The sequence below is a fragment of the Lutjanus erythropterus genome, chromosome 18 (assembly GCF_056507025.1).
Source record: "Lutjanus erythropterus isolate fLutEry1 chromosome 18, fLutEry1.hap2, whole genome shotgun sequence".
Taxonomy (NCBI): domain Eukaryota; kingdom Metazoa; phylum Chordata; class Actinopteri; order Lutjaniformes; family Lutjanidae; genus Lutjanus; species Lutjanus erythropterus.
The window spans coordinates 21471382-21496009 of record NC_139334.1 but is presented as its reverse complement, the minus strand read 5'-3'; the positions used below and the strand labels follow the sequence as shown (position 1 = coordinate 21496009).

Below are 24628 nucleotides of genomic sequence, written 5' to 3'. Positions count from 1 at the left end.
TAGATAAATGTTGCATATTATACCTTTAAAGACACATAAAAGCTACAGATTCATCAGTGGGGTATTTACCGAATAATAATAATTACAAAACGTGAAAATCTCTTCAGCTTGATTCAACCACAGACCTTATTTCAAGCATCTAACCCAAAAAAACATTCAAGACGAAGGAACTGGAAGTGCTAACATGACTGATTTCTTTTCGGAACTGAAAGAACAAAGAGTTAGAAGACCTTGACTTCAGTTGCACAGATTTGGACCATTCTTTTTCAAATCTGTCTCTCACAAGTCCTAAAACTTTATGGAAGTGCAATACTAAATCTCTGGAGTACCCCTTTAAAACTGGGCAAATAAATGAATTAAAAACCCTGCGTGCAAATAGAAGGAGAGAAGAGAACAGTGGGAAACGACGAGACAAGTGCAAGGTTCAGACTGACAGCGAAAAAAGGGAAACAAGAATTTTTTTCTGATTCTACAGGAAGACTCAGGCTTTTATCCTGACATAATCGTAACCGGAGTCTTCCCATCCTCTGCTGTGGCAGCACCACCTGGTGGGCAACTATCTGCTCAGCTTGCTGGAGCATTTGCCCTCTCGGCTACACCCTTTTCCCCTGGACAGGTGGAGCGGGCCAGTGCGGGCCTGGCGGCTGCAGCAAGTCTCCTGGTGGTGAGGGTAGAAGCGGCGGGGAGGCGGCGAGCCAGAGAAGCTGGGAGGCGAGCGGCTGCGGCCCAGGCAACCTCCTCCCCCGCCGCCACGGTGCTCGTGGCGGGAGGGTGAGGAGCTGACGGAGCGCTGCAGGGAGGAGGAGCTGCGCGGGGAGGCGCTAGAGCTGCGGTGGTGGTGCGGAGAGCTGGTCAGGCTGCAGATGCCCATCCTGGAGACCCCGTGCTGGGCCGAGGAGCGGTGGTGAAGGGGGGAGCCTCGGGAACCATGCATCAGCTGAGCAAGGCATGTCAGGAGGTCTGAGTCACTGGTGCTGCCAGCTCGAATGCGGTAACGCCTGAGCCTGAGTACAAAAAGCAGGGCAGATTATGAACAACAGGCAGGTTATATTTTTCAAAGCAAACCAGGAAACTGGGTGATGAATCAAATTTCTTGCTGAGAGTAAGATGAGAGAAATCATTCAGTATCACTCTCAAGGTAAGCCAGCCAGCAGGTGGTTAGCTTAGCTTAGCATAAAGAATGGAAGCAAGGGGAAACCAAGGAAACTAAAAAAGAAGGAAGGGTCATCACTATAGAACGTTCTATGCTCCAGACTTTAGTGTCAGTTCTATTGAAGCTTATGGAAATGCAATGTCAGTCATGCTTTTTGGAGACCAACCGCAATTAAATGAATGCCCACATTTGGAAAAATCAGTCAGTATACTCTGAAGGGTATTTCCCATGGACTTCACTAGAACTGTCACCCAAGTCTGGCACCAAGCAGATCATAAAACGTTCGATAGTGATGTAAGGACTCTTGTCTCTTTTTTTAGTTTCCTTTGGGGAATTTGGAAGCCTGATTCTGAGCAAAGTATTAAGAATAACTCTTACAGAAACAGCCAGTCTTCTTGGGGATGGTCTAATTAACTGGTGTAGGTCACAGAGGCATCAGGCTGTTTCAAAGCTACTCTACTGAGTTAAAAACTAACCGTTGTAGCTTTAAAATGTGACTATATGTTGCTTTTACAGTTTCCCTAGCAAAATCTTTTAACCATCTTCAAAATTTTCTCTTAGCACATAGGATATCTAAGTACAGGAAACAGGAAATGAGAAAGTTGACCGAGGTTCCCCCAGGTACCAGCCTTCATCCTCATCTGTTTTGGAGTTGAGAAGGGTCAATTAATGCTTCATATCTCCCCTGAGAGTCACCGTACAAATTAAACAAACATGAGAAAACATGTTAATTGGTAAAACTTAGAGGGGCTGGTAGGCAGATTTCTTTTAGCTTTGGAGAGAGCCATGCTAGCTGTTTCCCTCTGCTTTCAGTCTTTATGCTAAGCTAAGCTAATCACCTGCTGTGTAGACATGAGAGTGGTATCAATCTTCTCATCGCAGTATCAGCAATAAATTTATTAGGCAAATTTCCTAAAATGTCCAACAATTTTTTTAATAACAAGAATCAATCAGCAAATAGAATTAATGTATTTTTCTCATTGTTTTTTCATGTCTTCATGCTCTTTCTTACATGCTATTTATCATAAATTCTTTGAGAACAATAATGTTTTGGATAATTGTTAAATTTTTGTTTCATGAAAGCAAAAGATGCAGATCAGCAAGTTACCTGCCCTCCACTGTGGGGCGGCAAGGCGGCTTTCCAGGCGGCGGGCGCGGCAGGAATTGGGCAGCTAGGTGCTCAGCAGAGGAAGCTGAATGAACGGGACGAGGGATCCTGCTTTTGCGGGACAGAGGGCTGGAGGAGGAGGAGAGGGAAGGAGCTTCGTCTCCCTGGCGGTCAGAACGGGAGCCCATGAGAGAGTCTTCCTCCTGGGAGCGGTCAGAGGCGGAGGACAGCGGATCCTTGGCGAGGGAGGCCACCATGGGGCCACGCCTGTCGGAGAGGGATGGTGAGGCAGTGGGAGAGGGGATGGGGCCCTGGTGGTTGGCTTTCTTCTGAAGGAGTTTCTCTTTTGCAGAGCCCGGAGGAGGGAGCTCCAGCAGGCTGGAGGGCTCCAAGACGGGGATGCGACTTTGCCTCCGGCTGGGGTCCTTACGAGGGGCAGCTGGGGAGGAGGAGGCGAGGCCGTTGGTCTGATCTTGGGCGTGGTTCACTTCATGGTTCTCCTCTGTGGCACAGAGAGTATAATTATTCTCAGGGTCTTTCAGCTTAGGAAATGCTCCATTTAAATCCCTTTGGCCGTTAGCAAGAGGGGAGAGGTGGCCATTGGCAAACAGAGGGCTGCGAGGGGAGCGCGGGGAGCGTGGAGAGGAAGGCGAGCGCGGCGGAGGCGAGCGTGGAGAGCACGGGGAAGACACGCGGCTTGGCACGGGGCTTTGAGCTTTGGTGTTTCCATTGACCAGCATCTCAGCCAGGGGGTCTGTGGGTGTCCCTGGATGGGTGGGCGCATGTTCCTGGGGGGAGCCGATGTCGGCCGTGTGCTCCTGCTGCACCTGCTGAGCCTCAGCTTCAGCCTCACCACGCCTCTCCAGCAGGAGGCACTGTGGGGCACTGTCTGACCCCGACTGGGAGGACAGCCCAGAGGGACGCTGAGCTGTCAACTGGAGGGGAGGGGGAGGTGGAGACATGGGAGGGAGGAGAAAGACACAAAAGAGGTGTTATTTAAAGGAGAAAACACACTAAAAATGGGAATAATATTCGAATTGTCAAAGGCCTGTTGCTGATAGACTACAACATGTCGAGTTGTGCTGTAGTTCTGTAGCAAGAGCCTGATGCAGATGTGTGAAAAGAGAAGAATTGTATAATGTGGGGTAATAAATGGTGATTAGTTTGGCAACAGCATGCAATAACCATAGCTACCATTATCAGACCGAAACACACAAGTGCTATGGCAGTGTCAGTCAAGCTGTGAGTACTAAACCAGCGAGTAGGACAGGAAACGTTCACGCAACTTCGCAGGGGGCTTCAGCGAAGAGAGGGTGAGGAACAAATACAGGGAGAGAGAGAGGAAGAGAAAGATAGAGAGGACAAAGACGATCTGAAACAAAAGAGACCATGCAACCTGTTGTAGTCATGACTCGACATTCCAAACACACATGCCACAATCAGACAAACACACACCCCCCTATTCAGATCACAAGAACACACATGTCCAGACACAAGGACACAGATCTGACCCATGCTCTGTCTGGCCTGCACAATGCCCCTCATGGTTTCTGGAGAGAGCTGCCTGACAACAACACAAAGAAGCAAGCCGACTGAACAAAGAAGACAAAATAAGCAACTTAAACAAAAAGCAAAAAAAAAAAAGAACAAAAATGATGAGCCGGAAGCTGTTTTTTACGGGACTGTGATGGGCTCATCACCTGCTGAAGCTGGGCGCGGGTGATGCGTATGACAGAGGGGAACTTGGTGTTGGCAGCGCCTGCCGGTATGGCCGGGAGTTTCCTGCGACTGGGCGAGCGGGTGCCAGGGGTGGGGTTTGGTGGTAGTGGTAGGGAGGTTGGCTGCTGGTCGGCGGACTGGCTGCGCCTCATGCTCGGTGGCTGGCGCTGGTGCAGCGGGTCCGACAGGGTGGTCAGGAGAGTGTGAGGGCTGGGTGAGCGCAGAGGGATGGGGCTGGATGTCCGGATCGCAACCTCCTCGGGCAGCGACGGAGGAGAGATGGGGAGCTAAAAGACGGGAGGGAGAGAAGTGGGAGGTGGAGAGAGGAGGGGTTTGTGAGACTGGTGAGGGAGTGAGATGGTGGAAGCACTGTGAGGAGGGGGGAGCACGACGGGAGAACTGTCTTGAACAGTGACGAGAGGAGTCTAAAGATAAGGGGATGATCCTAGGCTAGAGAAGGAGGACAGAGGTGAGGTAGGTGGAGTATATTTACAACTTGGAGGCAGGTGTTCTGGTTGTAGGAGAGAGTGAGGGGACAGTTATTCCTCTTTTAGTGAATAAAACTGCTGATTGATCAGGATTTTGGAATTCGACTCGGTGGGCTGGTTTAAGATAATAAAATAGCAAAAGAGCAAAAAGGTAATTTAAAGCTACTACAAGGAACTTTCATATTTTGTTGATTCTGGAACCCTCAGTGGACAAAAGCGTGTTTCCAAAGTATTAACCACTAAATATAATGTCAAAAATAAAATTTGCTCGTGAAAATGTAAACACACTTGTTTCATTGGATGTCAAGGAGAATCCAACACAGTTGGACATTAAAAATAACTATACAGAAATAGCCGATCTTTTCGCTGATGGTCTTGTTTGCTTATGTAGGTCATATAGAGGCATTACTAATAAATTGAGACTGTTTCATAAGCTCCCTGTAGTAGCTTTATACTAAGCAAGCCAAAAATATTTTTTTGAACTGAATCATTTAATTTGAGAAGTAAATAAAACCAACCAAACATACTGCAAATGTCTGAAAATAAGATAAAATTATGAGTAATATTTAACGCAAATCAAAGTGCATTTCAAAGCCATAAAGCTCTCTTTTCCCCCATGCTGTGATCTGACAAAAAGCTCTGCAGTTGTGACACAAATATCTTTTTCTAACAGATAAACACAAGCGAAAAAGCAAGAAAACACACAGCAGTAACATTTAGCTTCACACTACAGCACGATGCAGCTGGTGGAACTGACTGAACTGACTGTTGTATGACATTAGCATTGAGGTTCTAGAGCTAGAACTCTGTGCAGCTGTTTAACTTTGTACAATGCTGACTACAGTCAGTATCATGTATGCCATGTTGTGAGATGACCTTCAAATGAAAGAACTTACCTGAGTGAGAACGCCCTCAGCCAGAGCTTCAGCGGGGCTGGTTGGAGTGATGGGAGGCAGAGCCCCCACAGGGCCCACACTGAGCTCCAGCTTGTCCACTTTTACACTTCCCTTGGAGGAAGCCATACTTTCTTGTCTAGCTTTTCCAGAGGCAGGGCTCGGGCTGCCCTTTTCCCATCCAGGAGACTGTTCCCCCGGCTGGAGCACCTCCGGCTCCTCATCCTCCTCCGAAGGGCTGGTGGTAACCTTGGCTCCTGGGGAGCCGCCGGGCCGCTCCACCATTACCCACTCCCTCGAGTCAATGTCCTGCCTCCCAGAGCTCAGATTGAGGGCCACGAAGCCCCCGCTGCTGACTGCCCCCTCTCCCTGCTCCTGAGATCCAGAGGATGCTGGCTTAGGAGAAGCGCCGCCAGAGCGGAACTCCTCGTCATAGTGCCAGACCCTATCGGGACGCTCCCCGGCAGGTACAGCTTGACCCTGAGTTACTGGGATGATTGCAGCCCCGTTGGCCTCTTCCTGGTGATGGGAGCCATGCTGATGCTTTGCTGAGCTGAACAGACACAAGACAGATGCAAATAATCAACTCTCGGCTCTAGCGGTCAACATTTTATCAGCCTGGCTGATTACCTAATCTGATATTCAGCATTTTTAAGGATTATTATAATTGGTGTTTTTTCACTCAATTACAGATAACATAAATTAAAGGAGAAATATGTAGCAATAGTGCATGCAAAAAGTCCAGCAGATTACAGCAGTCCAAATAGTGCATTTGATCAACAGATTGCCAATAAAAAAAAAACTTGATTTCACCATATATGGGTTAATAGACATACCTGGGCTCCATGAAGCGCTCTGGACTGGGTTTGGACTCGAGGCCGAGCCTCCTCTCCAGCTCAAAGCTGTGAATGTTGCGCAGTTTCCTCAACAGAGGGCCGTCACGGTCTGAAGCCACCACCTCAGAGTGCAGTTTGACTGGGGAGCCCAGGCTCGGTCCAGCATACGGGCTCTGGTGTCCTTGGTTACCCTGGTTGTTGCTCTGTTCCTCTTCCGCCTGTGAAAACCAGTCAGGTCTGTTAGTGACTGATTAGGGACTAATTAAACTGCGGTATCAGTTCTTTTAAGTGATAAAACTATAGTCTACCTTCCACACTGCCGTTCTGATGCGGTTACGGTTGCGGTCCAGCTCCTCCCAGACGTCAGCCTCCTGGTTGCGGTGTGGGTGGAGGGGAGAACCCGTCAGGCGCTCCGGAGCCGGGTTGTTCTCCACGTCGCTGAGCTGCTCGTCCTGCAGAACCTCATCTGTGTTTTCCCTCATCAGGTCGCCAGGGATCAGGGAGGCATTCGCCATACTGGTGCAAAAATACATCACGTTTGAGGCCACAAAAGACAGCAAAGGTAACCACAGCTGGAGTCTAGTCTTTCCATGCAAGCTATGAAAACATGCATGGTGTTTAAATAAAAACTCTACCAAAAGCGTCTTTATTTTGATCAAACGTACCCCATGTGTGCTGGAGTGAGGCGGGTGTGATGTTGCGGTGTTGTGGCGGCAGCACTGATCGTCAAGGTGCCGTCTGTGCCGGTCCGCTCCCAGTCATAAGGATCATTCTCCACAACATTGTAGGTTTTCATGCTGTTGTCAAACACCGACATCAGCAGCTGTAACAACACAAAAATATACAATTACATTTTTGGGAGATTTTTCTCAGTGATCATTCAGGGTTTCAAAAGCGTGTGGAACATAAGACATATATCAACTGGAGCAGACCTTTCTGGATCATGAACTGCACACTTTACTTAGTAGACATATCAAACTATATTAAAACCTGCTGAAACAGCATTTCTATGTAGTCACAACAAAGTTCACTCTTTATTAACCTCTTCAGCTCTACGGGGAAGTCACCATCCCAGGGCCGACTTCACTCTATCCTACAGGCTGTAAAACTTGAGTGGATATCTGAAAGAAAATTTGTTCCATAGGTACCCAAGAGTCTCCCCTTTACAAATATTTCCACTTTGAGCAAATCACATGCAGTTTGGGGCAAAAAACATGCAGTTTTTTACATGTAGTATAAATGTGGCTTATTCTATTTCAATATTCTTGCATACAGGAGTCGCTAATCAGGAGACTCTTGTGGATTCAATTAACTGTATTCTTGTGTGATGATGTTAGTGCCCATAGAGGCCATTTCACTGTAGCGAGCCTATTTTTTTAACCTGACTTCTCTGTATAAAATGACCTATTGTGACCTCTAGGATAATCACAGCCTTATGAAACTTCACAAACTAGACACCTGGGATTATGGAGAGTTTCTGTAAACTGACAATAAAGAGGGTCTTTGAGCAATTTCCATAACAGAACTGCTCCCCATCAGAAAAGTGTAATTCATACTGAAATCTCCTCAGCTTTCAGATCTGCTATCTGTTCCTAAAGACCCCTGCCCCCCTAAAAATGACAAAACTGAGTATGTGGTACAGAGGGAAGGAGTAGAAGAGGCTATATCCAAATTAACCAATGAATCACCTGGTAGTCAGGCTTAGTGAAGTAGTCAAGGCTGGAGATGTGTTCCAAGAACACACCAAACTCTGCCGGCAGGTGTTTGAGCATCAGGCGATGGTCGTAAGTCTCCTTCAGCTTCCCCACATGTTCCTGAGAATGAGCAAACACACACACACACACACAGCTGTCACATCTCATCACTTACAGCTACCTGGACGGGGCTGTTTAGTTTCCAGGAAGGACAATAATTATTTATTATTTACTTTGTCCTTGATTTTCCTCCATGGCAACTGACCGACCAGAAACTCTACCAGCATGTAGAAGAGAGACCACAGGTCGTCATGACGACCCATCTCCTGCAGAACAGGAGACACCAGAATTAACATTCAATAATACTTGATCATCGACAAATCATGACAAAAAAAAAAGAGAGAAAACTGTGTGACTGACCTTATTCTTGTGCGCGTTGACAGATGCATAGCGGACTGTTCCCCTGAACCCTGCCACTGGACGGGGCTGACAAACAAAGACAAATAACTATATATCTTTTTCCAAAAATAACACAAGACATAAAAGCAATTATTTATATTTTTATCATTCATTTATCTAACCTCTAACCCTCTGGCTTGATTGCTATTTTTAACATTACTGTAACACATTAGCCCTGCATTAATTCAATTTTTGGTCACTTGCAGGCAGCTTAACAAACAACGCATTTTATCTTAGGTATTATCACATTAAATAAGGCACATGTGTTAGCAGTCGTTTGCCTGTTTACACATCAAGCAGACCCTGAGCAACATTAGCTTCCATTTGGAGTCACTCTGCAAATGTAAGTCCAATATTTACTTTGTTTTTGTATTGTTTTTTTCTCACCAACTCCTGAGGGAAATATCTGGCTCTTTAGCAGCTAAATGCTCTGCTATGTTCACTGCCTGCCAGCTGGTGCTGGGCAGGTAGCGTACAGTGGGTGTATCAGAGCTTTTTTTTTTTTTTTTTAACTGAAAACAGCAAACAAGCTTGATGAGAGCTGTGGGGCTGAAAATACTTTGTGGTTGCATAGTAACTCGATCCATTGTTAATGTAAAAATATGCAAGGGACAGTTCAGATCAAAAGCACATTTTTTTCTCTCTTACCTGTATTACTATTTATTCAAAAAGTGACTTTTTTTTTAGTTTTTCACACGTATTTCTTCACATCAAAACAATCTAGATGGATAAATAGCACCACAGTTAAGAGGAAAAACACGTATTTTTAATTTTGAGGGGCACTTACAGGTCGGACCTCCTGGCAAGAGTTGGTGAACTGGCGGGCTAAACCAAAGTCCAGCATGTAGCAGGTGCGACAGGTACTTGGGAAGCGGCCCATTGCAAAATTGGACTGAAGCAGAGAAACAGGAGGCAGCGGTTAAAAGAATAATCAAATTAATCACGTGTGAATACAACTGCAATAAACTTTTATGTCTATTTAAATACATGTAGCCCCCAGGGAATAAATGTGATCCTATAGTGGGATATAATTCATAATTAACACAGCAGCTCAGAGGATAGAAGATATTTACATTCTGCCACAGTTTGGGCATTTAGCCAACACTTATAGTGGAGCCAAATTACTGTAAGTGCAACAGTCAGAAAAACAAAATACTGAATCAGCAACAACGCTAGCAGCCAATAATATAAAGTGCAAGAGTCACAAACACTGCCCAGACAATGGAAATAAAAATATTGCCTTGTGTCAGGAATATATGGAAGATATATAAGTGCTGCTGGGTAATGAAATAAGAACCTCTGCTGCACCCAGCGAGCTGTGTGTGACTCACCGGTTTGATGTCACGATGCAGGAAGCCGACAGAGTGGATGCTCTCTATGGCTTCCAGGATCTGACGCCCCAGACGCAGTGTGGTGCTGATGCTGAAGGTTCCCCGGGTCATACTCCTCCTCAGGTCAGCCAGGTTACGACCCTGAGAGAATACGTGTGAGAGGACTTAGAACTTATTTAACTAGTTCTCTTCTGTAAACAATATATAGTAACTGCAAAAATGTCTCACTGACTGAGATGTTTGACAGTGGTGACAGTGAAGTATGTTGAGTGGACAGAAAACAAGCAAACAGGGAGAAAAAATATAAACTCAGCTGCACGGATCATCTATAATTAAACACATGTTGCGGTCTGGAGCCAGTGCAGCACAGACCAGAAATTACACAATTCCTGTGGGTCTGGTTGTGATTTATACAACCAGACCCACAGGAACACTTTCAAAAACACTCAAAGCTCGTCCATCATCAAACTCAGATCTGTGGTCATGACTCTGCCATTACAGTCGGCCTGATCGCAGTGATTGAAACTAATTTGAAACTAAACTAATTTAGCTGCATGAGATGGAAATGTCAGTGTGTCTTCTGGTCAGTCTGTCACTCTTGTGTTGCTTGTCTTGTGCAACCAACAATCTAAACTAGGGCTGAACGATTTTGAAAAAAATATCTACTTGCTTGTTGTTCGGGTCCCTCAGCTGTGGAACTGTCTGCCTGGCCAACTCAGTATCTTCTTTTCAGTCTCTTCTTACGACTCACTTTTATCGTATGGCTTTTCTTAACTGATGGTATTTGCTAAACATGTTTGTTTCAGCACTAGTTTGATGTGATTTGTTGGGCGTTTTTATCTGCTAAAAATGAGTGCTTATGAGGCTTATTAAGTCGGACAAACCTGCAGCTCCATCACCACGTAGTTGAAGCGGTCATTGCGCCCACATCCCACAAAGCGACACACGTGGTCTTTACCTGAGAAATAAAGGAGGACAAGAGAGATTCGGGTTACTTTTTGAGGAGAAGCTGAGGTCACTTCCCAGCCACCTGACATCAGCAGCATCATTTGATCGTAGGATGCAGCAGGCTCTGTGAATCATGATGATTCCCTGTCCTTCAGTCTCTATAGCTCGCTCCTCGCTTCATTACCAGCCTCTCTATATGACCACCCTGCTGATTTATAGGCTACAGCACACAACACCTGGTCTGCACATGTGCATGAATGACTTGTGTGCGTGAGCTCTGGGCTCAAAGGACGCTGCTGCAATGGCAACTTGAGTGCGGCCACACCCCAAACCCTCCAGCAAGCAATGAATGCAAACATTAAAACCTCCTTGTTAAAAAAACTACTTTTAGATTGCATGTTTTTAGCCAAATTCTTATCAAATAAATCTAAATAATCCAATTAAAGGATCCAAAACAAGCTATGATTAGCTGGACGTGACCCATTAGTCGTGTCATAAGGCCATGGGTTGATGTTTACACTTCCCAGCTGGGATGGTCAGCAGTGTTTGGGGGGGGGGTTTGGGGGTTCTGAAGTTCAGCCCGTCTCAAGTTACACACTGGTTCCCTCAGGAAGCAACAGACCCATGATGCTCCAGGCCGCAGCCATTAGACAGCAAACATGATCCCAGCCCATTGATTTTTTCTTTTTCTCTCAGTGGGGGAGAAAGAAAAAAAGGCACAGTGGTTAAAAGGCAGGAAGGAAGAGGGGAGGGAAAAGACGTGGTTTAAAAAAAGGAGAGAGAAAGGAGTAAAACTATACGACCCCGCCTGAGGGAGCTCTCATGTGCCGCTCTTGTGTCCCGGCAACACACACTTCTCCTCATCGCGTACTCTGTCACTTCATTTACTGTCATCTGAAACTTTTAAACTCCCGACACTTTGGAATAGCTCCACAAGACACACATCTTGTGTTGCCAGGCAAAAAATATGATAGCCTCTGCATCTCTTTGAGTGAGACAACTTATACTGCTTGAGCAGAAAGAAAACTTCCCTCAAACCTTAAAACTATGGATTAAAGACCTCATACGTCATTTGACACTGCAGAAAAAAATGTTTCTACAAGATAATCTGCTCAGAAATTTTATGCTATATGCCGACCATTTTTAACCTTTATAGAAAGAACTGGCCAACTGATATTTCAGTTTTGTATTACTGACCTTACGTGAGATACAGTTAACCTATTTATTCATGGTAGTATGTAGCATGTGCAAATCTTCTAAAATGTATTTTAACAAATGATAATTGCATTATACATTATGGCACAAATCTTTACTTTAATTTACAGCTTCTTATTACACACTCAAAGCAGTTTCATAATGTAAAAAATCTGCTACCATATTGTGTTTAAACTTTTTTTGTTTCAGCACTTTGGCATTGTTTCACTCAAAGCAGTTTTGCAAATTAAAAATTTACTCCTAAGATATTTACATATGGTACTGAATAACAAGGATGATAATATTGAAGCGATTTGTTCAGTACCCAAAAGTACTGAAGTTCTGTACCCAAAGTTCAGTAATAATACCATAATAGGGATCAGGCTCTGAAACATGGCCGGGTGTATTGTGTTTATCCAACATTATCTGTGATTTATTGACCTTTGTAAGGCTTTAAATATCAATAACAAGACCATACGTGATGGAAATAAAAACTTCCAACATTTAAACCAAAATTAAAACACAATATGTGAGTTTTAGGGTGATTAATCCACTGTTCCTGCTGAGTGACGGTGCGCTTTGCTCGGCAGAAACTGAAGAAAACTGAGCTGAGACCAGGACCAAATTGTGTTCTCAGATGAGTCAGATGATCTATATCTGCTCTCAGAGGGACAGATGATTATAAGCTGCTATCGATGCACAAAGGCTTTCCCTGCATTTTCTACTACCGTGACATTTCCTAGATTGGTCTGCCTCTTATCGTGTTTGTTTGTGTTATAAATCCAGGAGAAATTATTGACAGAAAATGTTTCACTTCTCTTAAGCATTTGTTTTTTTTTCCTTCCAAGAATGCTAATGGTACACACTGAAGTGAATCAATAGGTCACTGTGCCAGGGAGGATCAATCAATTCCAGAAATGTAACTAAATCCACCGATTCCATTTCAACTCACCCTGGAGCTTCTTGAGCACAGCGACCTCCATCTTGAGCACCTGTTTGGGCTGCTGGGCCGACTCCACCTTCAGCGCCACATTGACCCGCGTCAGCAGGTCCATCGCCTCGTAGATCTCCCCAAACCCGCCGCCCCCAATCTTCTTCGCCTGGAGGAAGACGATGAAACACTGCGTGAGAACTTCATATGAAAAAATACATCCAGTCTGTATGTAAATGTGCATGGTCAGTGAGATGTACATTTATGAAAAAGGAAGACTAACAGAAGGAAACTTTAGTAGCATTATGGCTGTCATGAGACCATTATAAGTGTGTCATGAATAATTTCCTTGACTTCAAATGAAGTGGTACCAGAGGAAGTGGTAAGCCACTTTCCTTGCTGCTACAGTAGGCTAACCACATTCTGCTATTATCTGTAGCTGCTGTCAGCTAGTGAGCTTGGTTAAGTGTGGAGGTAGCCGCCTGATAACTGACTCAGCCCCAGGATGTCTGGAGCCAAATCCAGCAAGAAAACCGCCTTGGTACTGTATTCCAGCTAATTAGGTGGTTAGCTCCACAGCTAATTGAGCTAACTAGCTAATGCCAGCTACAGATACCAGCAGACAGCAGTTATCTTATTTTAGCTACAAGTACACTAACTAGCCACTGCCTGTCCATCGGCTAACTCTGTAAACTAAACCAACTTGGTACCGTATTCAAACTGTCCTTTTAATATTTAATGGCATCTTTATGACAAGTCCATAATGTACCATAATGAGGTCAAGGAAATATTCTTGACACACTTTTAATGGTCTCATGATGACATGTGTTAAAATGAACCACATATGACAATATAATGAAAAGTTAAAACATAAAGCTTAACAGTTTCTGTACGTTTGATAATGCCAAGTTGTCCTTACAAAACGTCTCCAATAACGTCAAATTTGCATTACGAGTGACATAACTCACCGAATTACACCTAATGACAACAGTCACAAAGATTCCCTCATGTTATGACAGGGGTCATGACATGGTTATGACAGACTAATAACAGTGTTATACACACCCCTTCAAAAAAAAAACTGTTAAAAGATTAACTTTCAAATAAATAAATGATCAGAGTAGCTGCTGATTATCACTTCAGCTCTACCTGACAGGAATAAAAGTGACTGGGGAAATAGCTCACCTGTCAGTAGTTGCTGTAATTGGTGCTGACAGCATGACTGGCAAAACTAGCTGCACACTTTTCTCAATAAATATGACACCAAGAAATGAGTGATTCATTTCACTATGTTTCACTTTAATTCCACTTTGTTGTCAAACTGCCCACAGCAGTTCTACCGTTTCACTCTCACCTCTCAGTGCGAGTGCAGCTTTAAGTTCCCACGTGTCCTTCGCTGTCCTCCATGCACGCACACACACACACACACACACACACGTACTCACAGAGACTTGTGTCGCACTAGGAGCTACAGTCGTGGGATTAGCTGCAGCATTCTTACGTAACTCTGCTCCTTAGAAGAGAGGAAGTGGTGCCAGGCTGCCAGTTAGGAATAACGGCCTCACATGGCACCCAGGCCGGCACAGCAGTGAGAGACATGGGCCCTCGGGGAACACTGCTGCTGCTGCCTATAGCACACTGCACTGCCACAAATAGCTACATGGGCTATTTTTAGACCTCGCATACTGCAGTAGCCCTACCTGGACAGAGAGACACGACCCCAAACTGTCCAAGCCACAGGTGAGATACTTTGGAGGAAAAGCAGAAGGACTCAAAGGCGAGGGGGGGGGCATCGCTTGATGAACAAAGAGTTGTTGTTTGTGGGACAGAGGCTGAGCGAGGGACAGGCGGTGATGGGGCTGGACAAACACGCTGCCTATTGTCAGTGAATAACACGCCACTTACCACTTTCCATCGTTCCTTGACCAGGGAGAGCACGCTTAGGATGTCAGTTTGCTCCGCTCCCCCGCTCATCCTGTCTGTGGACCAGGGACGCTGTCCTCAGTGCTTCCCCCCCTAGACCAGCAACCTCAAACTGGGCCGGGCATTTGGGCCGTGATGGAGAACCCTATGGAAGTCCAAGAGAAACAAAACTGTCAGATAAACACCAATCCTCATATTTCCAGTTCAATTTATTATTATCATTACTTTTATTATTATGAAAAGTTCTGTGTCAGTTGAAGTTGATTCTGTCAAAGTTTTCACCACCTGGAAAGCTTGCTTAGTTTGTGTAATGTTCTCCAATCATTGTGTGGCACTTGTGACATTCACGTGTCCTGCTGATAGTGCTGAAAGACGGCCCTCATTTCCCAGGATGCACTGCTGTGAGTTTAAGTTTGCTATTTCATGTTACTTCTTGTTACTATTTGTAATGTGTTCGTTCAGAGTTTAGTGGTTTAGGGTGGATTTGGTTGACTATTGTCATTTTTGTGCTGGTTTATTGCACCATGAGTGAGGTCACTAGTACATTTCTTCACTCCAGCTGTATTTTCAAGTTGGAATTTCGAAGGGGTTTCCCTTGTGCTATATGCAACTACTGATTAGACAAAGGCTATTTATCTCTCAAGTTGTACAGTATTTACAAATAGAAAACACGTGGGATTGTGGAATTTAGATCAGAATGCTGATTGGTGACATGAGTCTGATATCCAATAAATGCCAATATCAGGTTGGATTGGTCCCATCTCTAATAAATATGAAGGAGATCTGTTGAATTCAGGGTAATGAGGCTAATCTGAACAAGCCTCGGCATCTTGGGCAAATGTACTTGGTTGTTGCACAAGGAGATTTCAAAGTAGAGCTGCAATGATTTGTCAAACAAAATAAAATTGAGTTCCAACTGTTTTGATAATCGATTAATAGTTTCATTTGCTGATTCCAGCTTCTTGAATGTGAGGATTTCCATTTCCTTTGTGATTGTGTTGAGCATTTTCCCTTTTTTTTTAGACTAAACAGTAAATCAAGTCAATTTTCTTTATATAAAGCCAAATCAAAACAGTTATCTCAGGGCACTTTTCATATAGAGAGTGTCTAGAACATACTCACTAGAGCGACAGTGGTGAGGAAAAACACCCTCTTAACAGGCAGAAATCTCAATCCAGACTCTGTTGTGGGCAGCCATCCATGGGGACAGGTTTGATTAATCAATTAATCATGAAAATATTGACCAGATTACTGGACAACAAAAAGAGGCCGGGCTGAACTTCATGTGAAAGCCTGCAAGTCTCCCCAGTTGCGAGACAGAGATAAACCCCTGGCTTAATGGCTGAAGCTTTCTGATACTCGACCATTGCTGCAGCTGCCACACCTGCTGCCTGCAGCTGTCTTTCTAGACAAACTCACCCCACCAACAAGCAGGCAAAAGTCCCGCATCTTAAATTACAAAAAGGCTTCATCATAGTATCATTTTTCCAGCTATTCATCCTCTGTGTATGAAGGCCAAGGAGCAGCACCTACAAAGTCAGATATAAAGAGACTGTTCAATCTGCCTAACGTAATGTGGCACACATTTTTTTTATTATTTGCATCTTGAAGACGTTCTGTATAAATACATATATGTTCATGATGTTGACTTTTATGCTTAACCTATGCATCATCTGAAAGCTGGGAACCTGAAGATTAATTTGAGAAGTTCATATAGCGTAAAAGAGCTTAGAACATCATGATTGAAGTATATGATATCATTTTCCATGATCTATCATGTATCATAGGTTGCTGCAGCAGGTTTTAGGTTGATACCATGTATTGCATGTATTTGGTCTGACTACAGTGACGGGGCTACTATGGGGACTAACATCCTCATACATGAATACAGTTGGGTTGATTGAATCCACAAGAGTGTCAGTGTTTAAGTCGTACCCAATTTATGCAATTTCAAAACTGCTTAGGGATCCTAGCATACAGAAATGTAATGTCACAAATGTCTCAAGCTCATTTCCATTACATGATGAGAACAGTAGAAATGTAAACTTCCTTGGTTCTTTTGTATATTCATAGTTACACATTTAATAGAATGTGAGAAAGGCATATGAGGGAAAGTGGAACACCTAACTAACATCTAAATGTTTCCCAGAGCTCAAAGTGACATCCTCAAATATCATGTTTTGCCCACAACCAAAAGATATTCTGTTTACTATCGTAAAGGAGTAAAGAAACCAGAAAATATTCACATTTAAGAACCTGGAGTCAGAGAACTATTTTGCTTAAAAAACACTACTCAATCTGACCAACCGATTACCAAAATGGTTGGCAATTAATTTAATAATCAATTAATCATTGCAGCTCTATTAAATTCCTCTTTGTGGTCATATGCAGACATATGCCAAAAAAAATATGGAAGGGTTCCTTCCATACTCCTTACTCCTTCCTTACTCACTTATATCAGTAAATTATTAATTGTAAAAGCCATTGGTTACAATTTACAAATCATTAATAGGGTGATACATTAGAAAGTGTTACCATTAGATTTATTGGCATGTAGCACAAGCTTTCTTTACATTAAAAGCTGTACAACAAGTACAAGTACAACAAGTTTCCTCTGGATAAGCTGTGTCTCTGCTCCTCTATTATACAACATCCCATGCCATAGATAAGCATTCCTCAGGAGAGCACACGCTGGTAACTTCCTTTAGTCTGCCTTCAAACACTCAGAGCAAAACCCGACTTCGATTCATCATTCTGCACACGGCGCGCAGGCATCTACGGTTATGCAACGAGCCTTCAAAACACTATTTGGTTACGGGGCATGATCCCGACATCAAGGAGGCAATCAATCCCATCATGCACCAGGATGAGGTTAGGAGATGGAGGAGGGCAAAGCGTGGTTGGACTAGATAACTGTGAAATGACAAGCCTGAAATGTGACCCAGGGTTTGGACGCAGGATTAAGGTGAACTTGGTAGATGACTACTGGACGAGATGTCTCATGATTATAAGTGTCTTCTAAAGACAAACTATCACTCTTACAGCTTTTGAACTGTATTTTGTTAGCATGTTGTTACTATTAATCAAGATTACTTAACCAAATGTCTGGATTGATGTGAATTACTATGAACACTGACAGCACAAGATTAAGATTATTAAAGGAGAAATATGTATGTGATATATTCACCATACTAAATCATAAAATAACCATGATATGTCATATGAGATTAAAGAAGCATGCTAGGGCAATTGCAGTTGCCCTTTGCGCTACAATCAGTGGGCATGATCATTTTTGCATTACAATTTTAATTTCAACTGAAAAAAAAATATTTAAATCACAATGATGTGATATTTGTTGAGGTCTGTACCAAGCAAACATGTTTTCTTTCATCCGGAGAACAAGATTTTTAGGCCGGGGCCTCTCTGCAGCAATACAGCACCTCATTATAAAGCTGTTATGTCACACATTTTTCCTTTTTCAAGCCCTAACACACAGTCAATGCACTTGAAACATTCAATGATTTAATGCAAAGTTAGTTTAAAGCAGAATTTCAGCATTTTGTACTCTGTGTAATAGCCCTGTTGTTTTTAATGGAATCTATACTGAGTGTTGTGAAGCTAAATACTTTCCACATCATGGATCATTAATTGTTTTTTTAATGTTGTTAATTGTCCTGTTTTTGTGCTACTGTCTTGTCTGTAACCCATGTTAGCCAAAGGCAATTCTCCACATGGTGGACAATTAAGCTTAGCCTAACCACACTTTGTTTCAACACCTCTTTAAAGTCGTACAGGCCGAACCAAAGTCTCGAATCAGAAACGACTTGCGTCAGTGTCAGACGCTAAAACTTGTATTTGTTCCTGTGTCTGAAAACCTTTGTGGACACAGAGAAATCAAGTGTAACGACATCAGTGGAATTCTTCATATTATGCTAATTGATGCCGACACAAAAATCCAGAGCACGCCATCAAAACTACACTCTTAGAAATAAAGGTTCTAACTAGAACTGCAAAGGGTCTTTTCATTTGTCCCCGCAGGAGAATCCTTTTTGGTTCCTGGTTGAACCTTTTATAAGGGGTCCACTTGGAACTCTGTCAGAGGGTTCTACCTAAAACCCAAACATAAGGGGTTATACCTAGAACCATCTGTCAAAGGTTCCACCCAGAACCCCCTATGGGAGGCTCTGAAAGAGAACCCTTCTTTAGTAAAATGGTCCAACACTGATCCCTCTCTGGAGGTTCTATCCAGAATCTTTCCACCTTCTAAGGGTGCTAACAAGAACCCACTGAGGAGGTTCTATTGAAAACATTTTATATTCCAAGTCTTTTATCTAGGACCCATCCAGGGACGTTCTACCGAAAAACCTTTTAAATTATAGTACAAAGAACCCTTGACGACAAAGTTCTTGAAAGAATTCAACAACTCTCTTTGGGGTTCTGTCAAGAACATTCCCACTTTCTAGATCCCAACCAGGGCATTCTCCTGAGAACCCTTCTACATTCAAAGGGCTTTATATAGTACCCACCCAGGAGTTCTTCCATATTGCAAGTGTTTTATCTAGAACCAATCCACCAAGGGCGTTCTATCAAGCACCCTTTAATAATCCAAGGGTTTTATCTAGAACCCACAAAGGGGGTTTCTCCTGAGAACCCTTCTATATTATGGTGCAAAGAACCTTTGATGAAAGAGTTCTTCAAGGAAATGAACAACTCTCTCAGGGGTTCTGTCGAGAATCTGCTCACCTTATAAGTGTGCTAACAAGAACTCGACCAGGAGGTTTTACCAAGAACCCTTGAACCTTATAAAAGTTTTATCTAGAACCCATCCAGGGCATTCTCCCAAGAAGCTTTCTATATTCCAAGGGTTTTGTCTGGTACCAACCCAGAGGTTCTACTGACAAAATCCTTTTCTATGTCAAGTGTATCATCTAGAACCCACCAAGGGGATTCTGCCCAGAATTCTTTCACATTCCAAATGTTTTAATTAGAACCCACCTGGGGGTTCTACCGGGAACTCTTTAATATTATGGTACAAAGAACCTTCAATGAAACTCTTCCATTCAAAAAGGGTTCTTTGGGTGAAATGGGTTCTTAATATATTACAAACAACCCTTAATGAACCCTTTCCTCCTTAGAAACAAATGGGTCTGGGTAGAACCTCAGATCTTCAGGAAGAACCCTTTTGGAACCCTTTTTTCTAAGAGTGTACAGAGGAGAAACATGCTGTACTAAACCCCTTTAACCCCGCAGGATGAGAGAAAGCCACAGTAAACACTGATTAAATAACCTCCGCTGTGTGAGTGCTGCTGTGTCACAACTTCAAGGTCACCCTATGTTCTCCTATTTTCCTTCTCTGATGGGAAGGAACACTTTTTTTCTGTCACATCTGAGCTATCATGCATGAGACAAACAAGAACATGATTTGTTCAGAATTTATCATGGGGGAGACAGCTGCTGTCTGACACTTACATGGAGGAGAAAAAGATTCACTTATGTCAGAAAAGTGGCACATATAAAGGAAAGGATGGATGTTCTGTGTGACCTAACCTAACCTATATTTTAAGGTCAAGAGTCTGAGTGAGTCTAAATCCATCTTGCACCTTTTTTTATCCCTCAAAAACAGCCCAAGTGGGTGAGAACAGGAAGAAAGATAGTGGAATCCGGCATATAATAAGCTTAAGCCACTGTTCCACCACACATGCACACAAACATAAGCTCGTACACATATTGCATAAGTGCACACACACCTATCCACAAACCAGGCTGCCTGCCTCACGCTGTGACTAATCTCGCACCTCACAGAGAGGCACGGCTCTCCTCTTCCTCCCTCTCCTCCTCCTCCTTCATACGATCCACCATCAATGAAGACAAACTGAAGGAAAAATAAACAGCCCATGCAGGAGGAGCAGACCTTGGACCAAAAACTAAACCAGTCTATGACAGCTATAGCTCCCGTCTCATCGTGAATCATGCTTCCTGACCTCCCACGTCTCCATGGCGACGATGGTGCAGTGCCATTTTCATCTGCTGACTGCAGCTCGTCGTCGCCTCTGCCCTTTTGGTCTGCTGGAAGCTGCAAGTTTACAGCTACATAAAGCATCATGAAATGTCAATGAGCGATGCCACCCCAGAGGATTCCTCCTGCACCTCCATTTAAAACTACATTCTGGAGACGCCTGGTCAGTAAATATTGACAAAAAAAAGAAAAAAAAGAAAAGAAAATAAACTCTGACCCTGAATGCCATCGATGCCGCATATGTATGGGAGATTATTTACACCAGTGTGAGGGCAGAAAAAGTCCTGTAAGTCATTATAATGAGAGAAATGATTTAGTATCTCAAAATAATGACTTAGTAGTCCGAAAATGAAAATGATGAGACGTTTTCTCAAAATAATAATTCAGTAAATAATGAAAAACTTTCAAAATAATGTGATCCTTTCTTTCTTCCTCAAAATAATTACTTAGTATCTAAACATAATGAGAAACTTTCTAAATGAGAAACTTTCTCAACATAATGACTCAATAACTTTCTCATTATTTTAAGATACTGACTCATTATTTTGAGTCACTAAGTTATTATTTTGAGAAAGTTTCTCATTATTTTAAGAAACTGACTCTATTTCGAGATACTAAGCCATTCTTTCAAGATAATAACTCGTTATTTTGAGAATCTAACTCATTTTGAAATACTAAATCATTATTTTAAGATATCATTATATCATTATTTTGAAGTACTACAACATTTCTCATTTTGAGGTACTAACTCATTTTGAAAAAGTTTAGATGTTAGCTCATTATTTCAAGGCACTAACTCATTATTTTGAGGTACTACTAGTATTTTGAGACAGCTTCTCGTTATAATGACTTGCAGAATCTTATTGGCTGAAACAGGCTTCCATACATACACAACCACATATCAAGTGAGATTAACAAGGCAAAAACTGGACTGAAAATCAAACACCTGCTAGATTTTCTGTCTAGTCTGACTGAGCTCTGACTCAGTTGCAAGACAGCAAGAGTTGTCGGACTGCTGCTGGATGAAATCAGTGTCTGGTCGGGCAACTTTGTGTACAGGACGAGACCCAGAGAGGAGCCAGCATGGAGAGGCCCTGCACACACTGATTCCTCTCAAGTCACAGCATGGAAGCAACTAATCCAGTGAAGAAACTACGAAGGATGAGACGCTGGAGTGTGTGTTTATGTAGCATAATGCATGCCTAATGTAGGAAATATGTTTTCCATTAACACAGACCTATTCAAGTGGCGGCTTTAACAAACTCAATCCAATCATTTATAAATTGAAGAAAAAAGATGTGATCGTGATTTTATTTATACAACCATCGAACACAGTAAGTTTACAGTTGTTTACATTGTTTACTAGAAGATAGTAGGTTTATAAGCCCATGCATTGGTTATGAAGTTCTAAGTCAGGCTGTTTAAGCAGTGGGAGTTTAGGAGAGTCAAACTGAATGAAAAAGGATGTTAAATGAAACATTGTGTTTATTAAAACAAAAGACTATTTTGTTACATTGTTTTCCTGGGCTTTTGTACTTTGTACTTTCCAACTGTGTAAAACAATAAAATTGAGGAAAAAATAAATGGGTGCCTTAGTTTACACATCTAAATTCCTAACTCTACAGGTCAGACTTAGAAAATGTAAATGTTTACTTTATTTCAAATCTGGCACTTCTTAACAAGTAATTGAATAAGCCTGGGATGATCCACTGAAGCCTGTACTGCCATGGATGCTTTAACCAGAAGAGCAGCACTCGTTTTGTGGTAAATACTCTGAATGAAACCGTCATTTTAGGAGCAATTTCTGCAAAAAAAAATGCAAAATAAAAAAAAAGACTGTGGTGTGCCGTTTTCAATGGGATGTGACAGGTGAGCAAGCTGCTGCAATGTCACAATGCATTTTCCAGAGCAGCTATCATGCTGGTTATCCCAAATTAAAGCACCTCTCCTCCCTGCAGTGGGTTGACTGGCTTTGCTGTGGAGAGCTTGTTGCATAGCGAGTTTGGTTGCCACAGCAGATTTACTCAGGCGCGTCCACGCACACTGGCCGTCCACAGGCCACGCAACCTCATCCTGCCTGGCGTGTAGGAGGTTATACTGTTAAAGCCCCTGACAACATGCAGGATAACGCGCTCTGAACGCACGCAGCTGCAAAGGCGATAAAGGAGAAGGGGGCTGCGCGGGGTGGTGGAAACCGAGCGGGGTGGAGGGAGCATAGCACGGCCTCCGGATTCTGGCTCCTTACCTCGGGTCTTTGCTGCCAATCCTTGATCCAAAGAAGAGCCGGGTGTGGTTACAGAAAATCCTCTACGTTTGGAGGCGGCGGGGACGACATCGAGCGGAATCCCATAGCGAGCGGACCGTCCATAGGCAGGAGGTGGCGGAGGCGTCGGCGGTTAGAAATAAATAAACGAGCGGACGGAGGGAAAATAAATATGTCTGAGTGTGGTCGTCCCTTTTCTCCTTCTGCCTGTCACCTCAGCATCTCTATCGGTCGCTGCGGATCCGTGACGTGACGTGACGCCTCTCTGTGATGATCAGCAGCCTTTTTTTTTTCCTGCGCGCGCGGCCCCGACTCGATCGCCCCTCGCAACAGCTCGCGAGCGCGCACTAAGGTCCTTTTAAAGCTCGTTCGCGGTCGTTTCTCGAATGGAACCCAATTCTTGCAAAAGTCTCGCGAGATTTATACTCGTTTCTAAATAATTCTCGACCAGTTATGTTTGATGGCATGGCAAAGCCCTGGTTATAATCTGAATAGGTTTAAAGACAAATTAAAACACTTACTAAGGTTAGGAAAGATCATGGTTTGGATTAAATCGACCACTCTCGCGAGATCTTTCGCGGGTCTGGGGTTCCCTTCAAAGCACAATCAGTACATCAGTGTTTAAGGTTTTTTTCCAGTGACATTTTGTCGAATATTATCATATAAACACATCGTGCGCTTAAAAACCAAGGTATTGTAGATATCAAATGAGGCTAAAATAACATGTAACCTCAGTAGTGTTGAGGATACACTCTAATTGGTTTGGAACGCGGCCACAGACAAGAAATGACCACTGGGAGGCGACATTCAGCCAAAGATGGTGTATGTGACTGATGGCATACACAGCGATAAATACAGCAATCCCCCACTGTGCAAAGTGGACATTTTATATTCCTCTCCTTCTCTATCTTATCTTATCAAAAAAATATGGTGTTCAAATTGTATTATTTTGTACAAGTTCTAATGCATTTTTAACAATTTTGCATAGAATACAAAGTAGTAACACATACCCTATCTCACAATCTTCCCATTGACACTTCACAAAAATATTGAAACATCCTGTAAGCATGTAGATCAATGCAAAGTAATAACATTAGAAATATTAATGTTAATAGAAAAACATTTAGACATGGTCATATTACATACATACATGTCATGTATTTCTTTTCCACCCTTTATCTCTATAAATATACTTATGGAGTTTTATTTTATTTTATGTTATAAGATAAGATACAAAGTAAAATAAAGTAATCACAAGACTTCCACTTGATGAAAGTATCAAAGTATGCTGTCTCCCTCCCCCGTATTCTCCATCCATGGTTTAGTTTTTGAGCTAGCAGCTGATGTGCCCTCCCTGACCTGCCACATGTACATGTCATCAACAGAGCAAAAGGTCAAAAAGTAACCCAGTAACTCACAGTTATTCGGATTAGTAACTGTAATAGTATTACGATTTTGGAAATTGTAATCCCTTATGCTAGATATTACTGGGTAAAGGTCTATGATTATAAATAAGCATTATAGGGCTAAAGTTAGTGAGTAAATAATATATTAACTATGTAATAATAATACACAAATATAATAATATAATGAACAATTTAACCGAGGCTAATGAGTCTCATTAAAAAAAAACACACACGCACCACTCCTTAGGTTGGGACTTTTGTTATTC

The 24628-nt window shown here is 42.9% G+C and overlaps 1 protein-coding gene across 2 annotated transcripts; it reads right to left on the bottom strand.

Moving 5' to 3' along the window:
• ttbk2a (tau tubulin kinase 2a) lies at positions 1–23175 on the bottom strand. 2 transcript variants are annotated; one of them, XM_084742842.1, is made up of 16 exons: positions 22939–23175; positions 14660–14822; positions 12776–12923; positions 10566–10639; positions 9682–9822; positions 9138–9242; positions 8312–8377; positions 8125–8217; positions 7886–8011; positions 6863–7020; positions 6506–6713; positions 6198–6415; positions 5365–5914; positions 3962–4267; positions 2262–3196; positions 1–1004 (listed from the first exon to the last, which is right to left on the bottom strand). In XM_084742842.1, exons 2-16 carry the CDS (start codon positions 14726–14728, stop codon positions 557–559), a joined length of 3645 nt encoding a protein of 1214 aa, XP_084598968.1. In that variant the 5' UTR covers positions 14729–14822; positions 22939–23175; the 3' UTR covers positions 1–556. The 2 variants fall into 2 exon arrangements, with proteins under 2 accessions (XP_084598968.1, XP_084598969.1); XM_084742843.1 differs by lacking the exon at positions 3962–4267.
• Between the last annotated feature and the right edge of the window lie 1453 nt (positions 23176–24628).